General features: G+C 45.1%; 1 protein-coding gene across 1 annotated transcript; it reads right to left on the bottom strand.

Annotated features, from left to right (window-relative positions):
• Window positions 1-403: 403 nt before the first annotated feature.
• On the bottom strand, window positions 404-4,369 carry FOXB1 (forkhead box B1). The gene is made up of 2 exons (XM_001365555.4): window positions 3,588-4,369; window positions 404-3,272 (listed from the first exon to the last, which is right to left on the bottom strand). Exon 2 carries the CDS (start codon window positions 3,124-3,126, stop codon window positions 2,155-2,157), a length of 972 nt encoding a protein of 323 aa, XP_001365592.1. The 5' UTR covers window positions 3,127-3,272; window positions 3,588-4,369; the 3' UTR covers window positions 404-2,154.
• Window positions 4,370-12,265: the final 7,896 nt, after the last annotated feature.

Genomic DNA, 12,265 nt, shown 5'->3' with positions numbered 1-12,265 from the left:
GTAAGCCTGAATTTACCTTGATAAAATAGCTATGCTGCCTCACTCTGAAGGATTTTTCAAAAATTTACCTTCATATTGTATTATATATCTTGGAATATCTGAAGCTAAATGTCAAATAAAGAAGATATGCCCTTGATGACTTTTGTTCTTTGTTACACCTGTATACTTGTTGTGTAATAGACACAGATTTTGTATGTTTGAACACCTTTCAGAGTCTGCCTGAGAAACATCTTTCCCAATGGTAAATGCAAAGGTGGAAGGAATCCAGGCTACAAACAAACAAACAAACAGGAAATGCAAAGATATTTTGCATCTGTGATATCCCTTTAAAAGTGTATCTAAGGAAACACCTATATTATGTTCTTATTTGGGACAACTATTCAAAAAGACAAGAAACTAAATCTGAATTTACATATTTTAATGAGAAAATATTATTTGGACTAGGTTCATAATTTAACATAGACACTTTTTTTAATCCTTTGTCTTAAAACAGGCATGCTGGGAACAAGAACATCAATATTTTAAATGTCATGCTTATTCTGTACAGGAAGGAAAAAAAGATTTCTTTACAGCTCTGATGACAACTTTTTTTTTTAACTTAAGCAGTTCACAGCAGAAAAACAGTTCAATTTCCAGCAAACTACCGAAAACTAAGGGAATATAGCCAACAAAAAGTGCATTTTACACAGTTTATCATCATTCCTATTCACAAGCATGTACACCCCTTTGCAGCCCTTTCAGCTTCTAATAAAACAGAAAGCTTCTAATAAAACAACAGAAAGACTAGTCTTAATCGAGAAATCTCCAGTGATATTCCCCCCACCTCATCTCACCAGTTCACTACTGCAGCTAACTCATGAAGGGTTGCCCTTGGCTGTCTTTTTATTTGTGGTTTTATTTCATTTTAATTTTATTAAGCAGTAAAATAAATAGCTTAAATGATCTCTAAGGAATCAGAAAAAAGTTGCCATACAAATGAATTTTCCCAGCTTCCCCTGCTCTAACCTCCAACTTTCCCTCAACCCACTTCTACAGAAATGGAAAGTAAACGTTGGTTTTACAACTGGTACTAGTAAAGTGTACCTAGCCAGTCTTGGGGTAGAGCCTCAAGTTCACTATTTACATTTTGACTGGGGCTTTGTAAACAATATTGGGTTTGTTTGTTTGTTTATTGTTTCTCCCCCTCCCCCACCCTCCTCAGACAGGTGTCCTGCCCTTGGCATTTGTGCCTAGCCCTTTCTACTTCCAGGAATTCAATGCCCAGTGCTCCTGGCTAGAAAAATGAAAAATAGAAATAGAAAAATAAAACAAATACAAAACCCAAAGCCCACAAGTTGAAACTGGGGCGAGCAGCGGGGCAAGCAACTTGGGTGAACTTGCTGGCTGCTGTCTCGGAAGCACTGAGAAGTGGGTGGCTGTGGGAGCGGGCTGGGGGTTGGGCTGTGTGGGAGTTCGGGGCTTGGTGGTCCCATCCCTAGCTCTTGGAAAAGACATATAGCAGAGATTCAGGATCTGAAGTGGCCTGCCCTTAGGCCTCACAGTTGAAGGCGTCTGGTAGTGGCGCGCCTAGAATAGGTACAGGTAGAAGAAAAAAGACGATAGTAGCTCTGAAGCGGTTTTAAGTTATTTCTGAACTGTTGACTGCCAAAAGGAGGGCGGAAAGAAGCCATCGAGGATTTGGGTTCCGGAGGAAGTCTGGGATCGAGAGGCAGGAGGCCCTGAATAGGGCTGCACTTCTACCTCCAAAGTGGGGCGAGGTGAGGGAGACTTGGGGGTATGGGATAGTGACCCAACTACAGCCTCCCCTTGGGCAAGGGATGGACCATGAACATTCCTGCACGCCTAGAGGCGTAGACTTCTCGGACTCTCCAAGTCTCTGTGTTGTTTCCTTTCATGTCCAAAACAAAGTTCTAGAAGCCTGGGGTCCGGACGGAAGGGAAAGAGGAATGGTCAGAGTTTCAACTCGGGCAGCTAGTCTGCACTTGGTTGAAATGGGGGTCTTGTGTAGCCTGTGGGAAGTTGTGGGGGGTAGAAGGAGAAGGTGTGGGGTGGATGGTTAGAAGAGACCTCCGAGAATCTCAGAAGCAGGGACTGTGTGGCTGGGGGAAGGGGAAGAGTAACAGGGAGGGGGTAATAGGGCCCTGCCTCTCCGGGTCAGTGCACGGCCACAGAGTGCAAAGCGGAAGCCGGGCTCGTGAGAGTCTCGCTGGGGGTGGCGGGGCTGCTTTGGCTAGTCGCTGTCTGCGAAGAAGTAGGGCTGAGTGAGGGGGGCGAGTTCGAAAGCAGCGTGGGGATGGGCGCGGGCAAGGCGGGCAAGGCGGGCACAGCGGCCGGCGTGGGCTTGATGGGTACCGGGATGGCGGGCAGCGTCTGCCCTCCATGGCACAGTGGCTTCAGAGGCACCCCGTATGCGCTGTAATCGCCGCTCGCCATGGAGATAGGGGTGGCCGAGTCGATCATGCCTGAGCCATACATGTGAGGCCAGCCAGTACCCAAGGAGCTGCCCATGGTAGTCAACTGATTCGGGAGGGGATAGGCGGCGGGCACTGGCTGCATGGCGGAGAAAGCCAAGCCCCCGGGCATCTTGTACTCGCGAGCGATGATGTTCTCTATGGCGAAGGGGTGCTTGAAGCCCGAGGGCTGCGACACCCCGCCCAGATTGTAGGCAGCCGCAGGCATTTGGGGCAGGTGGGTGCCCGAGGCTGCCAAGGCGCTAAGGCGCAGCTTGGCCTGCTGCTGCAGGTACTGAGCCGCGTCGGCCGGTTTGCTGGGCGCCAAGTGGTCGGACTTGAGCACCTTGAAGCGTTTGCGGCGCCGCAGGAAGCTGCCGTTCTCGAACATGTCCCCACAGCTGGGGTGCAGGGCCCAGAAGCTGCCCTTACCGGGCTGGTCTGGCCGCCGTGGGATCTTGATAAAGCAGTCATTGAACGAAAGGTTGTGTCGTAGACTGTTCTGCCAGCGCTGTGTGTTCTCCCGGTAGTAGGGGAAGCGGTCCATGATGAACTTGTAAATTTCGCTCAGCGGTAGCATCTTCTCCGGGGAACTCTGGATGGCCATAGCAGTAAGCGAGATATAAGAGTAAGGCGGCTTCTGGTCGCTGTACGTGTTTCGGCCCGGCCGAGGCATCTTCCTCTTCCTCCTCCTCCTCCTCTTCCTCCTCCTCCTCTCTCGCGGGCTGGCAGGGTGCTTCGATTTGCCAGGGAGGGGAAGGTTGGGGGAGGGTGTAGACGGACCGACAGACACCGCGAAGCCAGCAAGGCCGAGTTACAGATCTGTTGGAGGGGGGAGGGGGGAAGAAGTGGGGAAATAGTGAGTGCGAAGTGAGGGAAAGAACCAGGGAGGGGAAGAAGAGTACCAACCCGAGTTTACCCTAAAGATCCTCTTGGTGAGCCAGTCTGACCCGCCTGGGACCACATGCTCTCCAAAGTAACTTTGCGCGCTGCGCTGGTTGGTGCTTGAACAGCAGCAGCAGCAGCCAGGAGAGAGATATGCGGAAGGAGAACACGGGAAGGGGGCCCAGGGATTTGGCAGTGGAGAAATGGTAGTTTGGGGGGGGGGGGGGAGAGACGATCCTGGTCAGTACCCACCTTAAAGTTACTCGAAGTTGACCGTCCACATCCGGGATGCTGCCCGCGGGGCGTCCGTTCCCCTAAGCCCAGCAGCTCTAGCGCCTTTCCGTAAGGCTCGGCGCTCTGCTCTGCTGTGCGGCGGAACAGCTCCTCGGAACCCCGTAGCCGCCCAGTCCCTGGCGATCTCCGATTCTGCGCCCCCCTCCCCGCGGGCAAGCTGGGCTCTAATGACCACTGGAGGCAGCGGCAAAAGCTCCGGGGCTGCAGCGGGAGCTGCTCTCTCCTCCGCCGCGACGCTGAGCTAGGTAGTTGCCTCCATGTCCTTCCTGTAACCATCTGATAGTTTTATGCAGTGACAGGAGCAGAAAAGACCCCTGTAGAGGCGCTTCATTAATGTGCCACTTCTTTGCTATCATATGACAATCGCCTTGGGAGGAGGAGGAGGAGGAAGAGAAGAAGGGGGAGGAGGAATGGAGGGAGGGAGAGGAGGCTGGAGAGGGAGGGGGCTGAAAGAGAGGGAGAAGAGAGAGAGAGGCATAATCTGGTTTCATTTACACCTATTTACATGGACACCTTGGGCCAATAGAAATCATTTCCATTTGAAGACAAGGCGAGGGGTGAAAAGGCTCAACAACCGGAATTGAAGTGGGATGGCACCCCCAGTCTCTGTGCGTGTGAAGGTATGCAACGGCCCTTCTGTGGACTGCGCAGGGAGCTTAGTCTGCGATTCACACTTACAAATGGAGCTACTGAGCAGAGCGATGTTTGACATGGAAATTGCTTGGCTGTGGTATTCTGTTTGTTCTGCATTGTTAACTGATTTGTATTGTTGGCTAACTTAAGGCAGGGCTTTTCCTTAACGAGAGACTTTTCCTTTTGCCCAATCAAACCGCGTTCATGGCTGTTGCAAGGGTAATTATAATGAAAATGCAATACTTTCAGCCCTCACGGAGGCCAGCTGAAGTTTGCATTACCTTCTAAGCTGTTTCCTCTGCCATGCAGAATTCGCTGTGTCGCTTTAAAAAAATCTGATGGGGTTTTATAAATTATATAATTGGATTGGACAGCCTTTCATAAGAGCCCATTTTACTTCTAAACGTTTTGGTCAGGTTTTAAAAAAATTAAGGCAGTGTAACTGTATATTACTTGCCAAACCGTCTGCTTTAAAATTACTCCGGTAATTTGATTTGACACTAGAGTTGTAGATGTCAGTTCAATGCAGATGGTATTCTAACCAGGTGAATTCCTGACTGTTTTTCTATGCTGGAATCAACCTCCAGGGAGTTAGGGGTTCCATTTACCTAGTTGTTTCAAGTGTTGGAGGATTGAATCTCTCAGTTTGCATTTTACAGCCGGAACTTTTCTGGGTTTCTCCCTCTCCCGCCCCCCCCCCCCCCACTTCCCTGGGAGAGGTTATTTAGGGTCTTCAGGCTACATGAAAATAGAGAGTCCTGGAGAAAGCCATCAGAAGTCCCATAAAACCAGCAGTAGCTTCTGAGGCTTGCAAAGGGAGGGGAACAAGTTTTGACTTTTCCGAAGGAGGGGGGGATGGAGGCGAATGCGAGTGCTCACGGAGGTGTTTGGTATGGAGGTTTCTAGCCTTTCTGAGGACCACTGTCTCAGGGAAATTCAATCATGTATTTTGTAATGATGTAGAATAAAGGCTAACTCAACGCCTCTGCTTGCCCTCTGATTATCTGCATGCTCCACCTGGCTCTGCATGACTTTGAGGTTTTAAGAGGAATTTGTCCTTTCCCCTCCTTTACTTCCTAAAGTCCAAACGATCTTTTCTCGGAGCCTTTTAGAAAAATGTAGGGAGAGCATATTACAAAAAATGTTGACACTTCAATCTCGGCAAATTTTCTGAGGAAGTGAAAAAAAAAAACCGGATTCTGGCTATTATAAAAAAGATATTCTAGACTTAGTAGATACACTACACACACGCCCTTACCCCCTATTAACAACATTTTCGGAGGTGGTCAATAACTCACCAAAACGTAACTTAAACACGATGTATTTAGGAGATTAAACAATTTCATTAATATTGAAATGGCTCCCGGGTCTGAGCTGACTCGTTTGAAATGCAAGCGCACGTTTTTCAATATTAACAGAAGTACTTGAAGAAAAGAATAATGTCACCTTCTTAATTCAGTAAAAATAACCAGGAGTGGGGGGGGGGGCAGAAGAGAGGGGGAGGGGGAAAGAACCCTGACCCATCCTTCCGTATACCACTGGATGATACCAAAAAGATGATTCTCTGTATGTAGATGAACCAACTAGAAAATAGCGAAAACCACATTTAAACCACTGTCCCTAGGAGGACTTATTGGAGCCGAGCTCTCATTAGCCTTATAACAAGGCGCAGCGAGGTGGGTAGTTACATCGTGGTGACTGGTTCAGGTTGATTTTTCCAGAATGGGAGCCTAAGTCCTTCCCTAGAGATCTGGAAAAGCTGGGTCTAGGAACTAGTGCAAGCCCACGGGCATTTCCCAGAATTATAAAAATGAATCATTCGCCTACTTTGCTTCTCCATAAAAGACCATAGTTCTCAGAGGGAAAGCACTGAAGCACATTCTCAAGTAGAAACAGGGTTTCACGACCTTTCCCCACTTCTTCCTCAGAATGGGAGAATAGGTAGAATGGCCTGTTAAGACACTGGTGAATGTCAGTAGCTTCCTTTTAACAATTTTAATATGCATACATGTTATTATAGCTACATACTTAACAAATTATAACCATGTGGTTAGTATCTTTAATTATTTGTCACACTACATATATGTATATATATGTACATATATATATATATATATATAGGGGAAAGGAGAGATGAATGATCAGTCTATTTGGAGACAAGAAGTATTATAAGAATGATAAGTTGGAAAATTTTCTTTTTACCTCAATGTGTGTGTGTGTGTGTATGTGTGTGTCAGAGAGAGGGAGAGAGGAAGGGAAGAGTTTTCTTATTTTTAACAACTGACATTTTATTGTATTGCAAAGGAACATTGTGTAGCTAGCTAATCATTGAAGTAAACAGAAAATTAAATTCAAAGAGTGGAAATGTGTTAAATTGCAAGCTGAAACAAATCTTCCCCTTTTCCTGGAAAGTTGCAACCACCAACCTTAGGATCAAGGATCCTAAGTAGCATAAGTAGGAGTCAGAGTTCTGGAAGTATTGTAAGTTTTGCATACACAGAGAGAAACGTACACATATTCCTTACTCCTCCATAAACATAATGAAATAAACTGACCTCAACGAGAGGAGGGATTCTCAGACTTGGAACATTGGTTTTGCTAATTTGTATCAGATAAATTCTCCTTTTTCCTGGAACCAAACAAAGTGGGGGGTAGGTGGGTGGAGGATTTGAATACAATTTACAACATTTTAAGACCAGTATTATGGAAAAGGGGGAGGGAAATGAACACTTTCCAGAAAGCTTGAAAAGTGCATCAGTGTCTATTGTGCAGAAACCCAAAACAAACAGGAGCTTTTAGGGGATAAATTCAAATAGGAGGCTTAGAGGGGTATTGGGAAAACTGTATAAAATACACATAAGTCAATTATATCAATGTGCAAACCAAATGGAAATCTATTTCGTGCAATAGCCATTCATCCCTTCCATGAAGCCCACCAAGGACCACCTTTCTGCTTGGAGGGTTCGCAATAGCCTCTTTTCCCACAAGCTGGACCACACACGGTTACAGATTTGGTAATAATTTATGCTAATTTCCCCCCATAAATCCACAATTCGCTTCAGTGGCACCCGGGCTGTTGAGGGAGTAAAAAGGAGACAGAGGGGTGACAAATACAATATTGATTTTTATTCCTTCTGTTTTCAAGCAGGTGCGTGAGTGGAGGGATGGGTGGGGAGGGAGCACTTTCTCATATTAAAAACACCAACAGTCACAAGCAAATACCTCTAGTCCCCACACTCTAAGCGAATAACCTTCGCTATCTTATTAATATTTACAAAACACTGGGAATTGGGGGTGGGGGTAAAGTACCGACTAACTCCTTAGGGTTTCCTAGGCTGCAAAAACAATACTAAGTCTTCGTTTGGAAAGTCAACTCTGCTTAGGCGCAGCAGACTTTTTAGTTAAGCCACTCCTGCTTCCACCCCTCCCCCGTCTGTGTCGTTGTCTCTATTTCTCAGTCTCGGCTTCTGAGACTCCGTCTGTCTGTCTGCCTTCGCCTGTCTCTCAGTTTGTCTGTCTCTCTCCCCCTTCCCCCCTTTTTTTCCTTCCTTCACCCTTTCGCTGCTTCTTTCCTTCCTTCTCTCCCTTTCTCTCTTCTTTCTTTGCACTTTTGTCTCATATTGACAGTGAAAAGTTGGGGATGAAGGGAAGTAGGTGAAGAAAAACTATTTTTTGTTTCTTTGAGGCAGGGGTTTACTTTGCCTCCCCATCCCCCTTCACCTTCCCCCCTCCCCCTTACAGGCCAGATTATGCGTTTACCGAAGTGATCTTGCTGCCTATGGGAACTAGGGCGAACGCACCATGGTCTTTGTCCCACTAAGCATTCTTTACCAAATCTGCACTTTGGTGGCGTGAAACTACTTAGCTTTTCTTTCAAAAGGATTTTGTTCCCGGAGTATTCAGCACTAAAACAAACTCCCACTGCCTGTCAACGGTCAATTAAAAACCATTCCTCTGAATGTCCTAGAATCTATATTTGCAATAACAAAATAACTCCTCCAGAACTCTCAGGGTCAGCTCCAGCAGGTCTCTTGCGCCTTTCTTGGATCAGTCACACCTTCCCTCCTCCTCCTCTCCTTCCACTGGGAAATGGCTCCATACACAGCAGCCGTTAACGGCATCTTTTCCTTCTTGCTTGCAATTTCTTAAGGGACAGAGAAAACCCGATTTGTCCCTTTTTTTCCGCAGGCAAAATTATGAGTCAGCGGCGCAGATTTCCAAGAGCATTTACTTCAAGGAAATGCACCTTGTCATTGATGTTCTTAAGTTAGGTATTACATAGTCAATCCCAGACTTTTCAAACTTTAACTGACAGTTAAGCAGCTAGACAGCACACCTTTTTTATTGCTTGATATGGGGGGGGGGGTCAGAAAATTAAAAAAAAATCATCTATGAGAGTATATATAGCACAATTGCATCACGAGGCTGGAGTGCTCTGCTTTTCAACTCATACAGGATTTTGAACAGTTTCAAAAAGTAGAGGGGGGAAAAGGCTATTCAAATAGGCCATATAAATGGGGGGGGGGAACCCTCCTGTCTGACTTAATATTTGTTATATTCAATTTGAAGCATGAATCTTGAATACTTTTTTTATTTTTAAAAACAGATTTTGCTTTTTTGGAAAGGGGTACTTTAATACCTGACAACCCAGTTCCTGGAAACAGCTTATTCCTGATTTCCAATTTGTGATCCTCACATTCTGTCTGTCGGTCCTTTTGTTTTGTTGGGGGACTGGCATGGCCCAGGGAGGGAGTGAGGGTTTCAAAACCTATTCTAAGCCAGGTCCTCTCCTAACAGACATCTGCAAATTCGCCTTGGGTCTGTTCTGTGTTTTGTGGACTGTAGCAAACTGTATCTACCTTTAGAGAAAGTTAGGTGTTACTCTATAGAGATCAGCGGGGCATTTAGATAAGAGTTTCCCAAGCAGCTTCCACAGCTTGGCCAGTTTTAAATGGCCCATCCCCCCTCCCCCATTCCCCTCACCCCAAGCAGAAAACAAATACTACTCAATGTTAGGTGTTGCACTCCTAACATTGCACTCCTTCCAGATTAAGTACTAAAATCTTACCATTGTGTATGCTAAATTCCAACACTTGTAAAGACTCTGCTACCTAGGACAATAGCCCCTTTTAGAATGTTTTTGGAAAAGACAAGTTGGTCACTGCTTGATGTAGTTGGGTCTGAGACCTTAAAGCTTTAAAAGCTTTGGTTTCCAAATAATATGCCTTCATTTCTTTGCATGTAAACACTTGAATAGATTTGAATTGAGCATTACAAACTCTAACTGTATTTGTCTAAAAGTTATTTAAGGGAGTCAATGGGATTTTGGGGGGGAGGGTAGTTAGGAGGCTGAGGCATCCCCAAAGCATTTTGGTTTATGCTGTTTTAAATAGAAGTTGCATTTCCAAATCTTTTTTTTTGTAGGAAATATTGAAAATGCCACCTTAGTATTGAAGGGATTAACTTGCTTTTCTCCCAGCCCCTAACTCTGGTGTTAAGGCAGCAGTAGATCAGCTGTATAATGTGTGCACTGTTTGGTCATTTGTACAAGCAGAACAAAGGTTGAGCTAAGCCAAATTGCATTGCACTTGTGAACCGAGTCCCAATGTGAAGTATCTTTTACAGCAGGGGGAATGAGAACAATTTCGTGTATGTCTAAAAGGGAATAACAAAGCCACTTTCTAGAGCATCTCAAAGTGAAGTAGTGAGGCGTGACATTCCCAGGGTGAGAAGGGACAAAAGCAGGGTCAGGAGGATGAAAAAGAGAATCAAACAGCCACTTTCACATGTCTGCCCTCAACTGCTGCACCTCTCCATAATAGGAAACAAATGTTGTAAAAAGGGGGATTGCTCCCATTCATTCAAAATAGCAAATGATAGCTAAACAACATTGTCAAAACTGAATCAACTTCTGTGCAGTACCACCCAGAAAAAGGTATTGTGTTTTGTTTAAGAGCAGGGTGGAGCAAGTTTTTTTTTTTTTTTGAAGGAAAGAAAAATACCTTTTGCTCTTCATATTACTTTGCACTATCACAAACTTTTATTTCTTCCTCAAGATGCTTATTATTATTTTTAATGTGGTTGGGTACTCCCTTCTAGGAAAGAAATATTACTTCTCTGAGTGATGGGGAGAGGGAGGAGAGAAGAAGCGTTTAAATCATAAAGCCCATAAAAAGGTTCAAAGTCTCCAAACTATGATCTTTTGAAAGTATTGCCTGGAGATCCTAAGCCATAGGTTGGCTGAGATGCAGTGTGAAGCAAATTTTGCCATCTTGGTTGCACGCACCAGTTTTGAAAAACTTAAAAACACACACACAAAACCGCTGAAGTCGATGTGAATTACAATTGTTTGCAAGAGCCTTTCTATTATTTTATTTTTAAAGAAGGGGGAAAAGGGGCAAAAGGAAGGGACTTTTAAAAGCCAGAACCCTTGTCTTTTGTTTGCTATATTTGAAGAAGAGAGCTTAACCAGAGATAAACGGTAGGAATATATGTTTTCTTAATGGCAGCAGGAGCTGACTACTACCTCAGCTATCAGATGTAATAACTCGAAATGTTACTGGGAAGGTTAAAACTATTTGATTTTTTTGTGCTGGGCTTTTTGTTTTTTGTCTCACTGCGTCTCCTGCTGCGCTGCCACCCACAAAGCTTTTTTTTTTTTTTTTAAATAAAGCAAGCAAGAAAGCGACGGATCCTTCCTAACCTCCCCCTAACTAAGAAAAGCTAGCAGGCAGCGCGAGTTCCAGTCCTTTAAGGACCGCCTTCAGCTCTCTCTTCTTTCTGCCAGTTCTCAACTCGGGTCTTTCTAAACTCAGACTTGTTTTTAGCCAGGGCTTCCCTAGGATCTCCAAGGTCCAGAGCAAACAAGGACTTGAAAACTGCTCTGGTTCCCACCTCTATCGCATCCACCCTGCCCCTTCTCCTCCCTCCCCCCTCCCCCCTGCCTCCACCTTCACTCCACCCCACCTCCAACCCCCCAGTCACCAAGACTTTGCTTAAACCCAAGTTCTACTCGCTCCCCAAAGTGGCCACATAATTCTGTTTTCTGGACCCGTCGAAAATTGATGCCACATCAGAAGCCAATTTAGTTGAACAAAGGTTACCCTCAAAGCCTTTAAAGACGATTCAGAAATAAAATCTCCCATATTTCCCCTCCCTACCCTCCCTCCATCTCCATTTCTAGTCTCTAGTTTGAAGGCATCCGTATTTAGGAATAACACACGGTTAGGGCGCATATGCGAAACAACGAGCAGCTACTTTACTCCAGCTCTGCCCAACCCAGGAAGTCAATGCCTTTCTGTATGAATCTATGGTCTGTTATTACGATAACTGGCCAGTCTCCGGCATATGCAAGTTCTTAGCGAAAAATGGGAGATAAGGAGAGTTGGCGGGGAAGCCTGGGCTGAATGATTATTCTGACTATTATTAGTGGATTGGAGGTGGAGATCGGGGGAGGGGGCGGAGTAAGGACCAAAATACTTCGAATGTTTGACATCTCCGTACGTTCCTTCCTTTTCCCAAATCAATCTCCAAACCCAGAAGACTGACTACAGGTACAGACTAGCTTCCGAGGTCTCTTAAATCAGACTTTACTACAAGTTTTGCAAACAAACAAACAAAAAATATTCTTTCGTGATTTTGGAAAGTGCACTTAAAAACTTTTGGTTAAGTTCCTAATGAGTTTCCCCTTTCTATAATCATTGGGCAAAAATCCCAACCAATATGGTGCAGTGAATGAAAGCTCAAAGGAAAATGACCCCCAGTACAAGATTTCCTTGAAATGGTGACTGTACACTTTTTGAAATAAGCTGTTTTATTGGCAGAGCCTAGATGATTTATCTAGGTGAAATGAAGCCCGATACCCAGAACAGCAGTATCACTGGGCAAAAGGTACTTTACACATCTGAATTTCTCCTGGAAGCATTCCTCACCCTCACCATTCCGTTAATTATCTCAAATCTAGTAGTGAGGAATTCCTCTTTCTCTTTCATCCCCCCACTTTA

Source organism: Monodelphis domestica, chromosome 1 (genome assembly GCF_027887165.1).
Source record: "Monodelphis domestica isolate mMonDom1 chromosome 1, mMonDom1.pri, whole genome shotgun sequence".
Lineage (NCBI taxonomy): Eukaryota > Metazoa > Chordata > Mammalia > Didelphimorphia > Didelphidae > Monodelphis > Monodelphis domestica.
The sequence above is the reverse complement of the archived record's forward strand: the minus strand, read 5'-3'. Positions and strand labels throughout refer to the sequence as shown.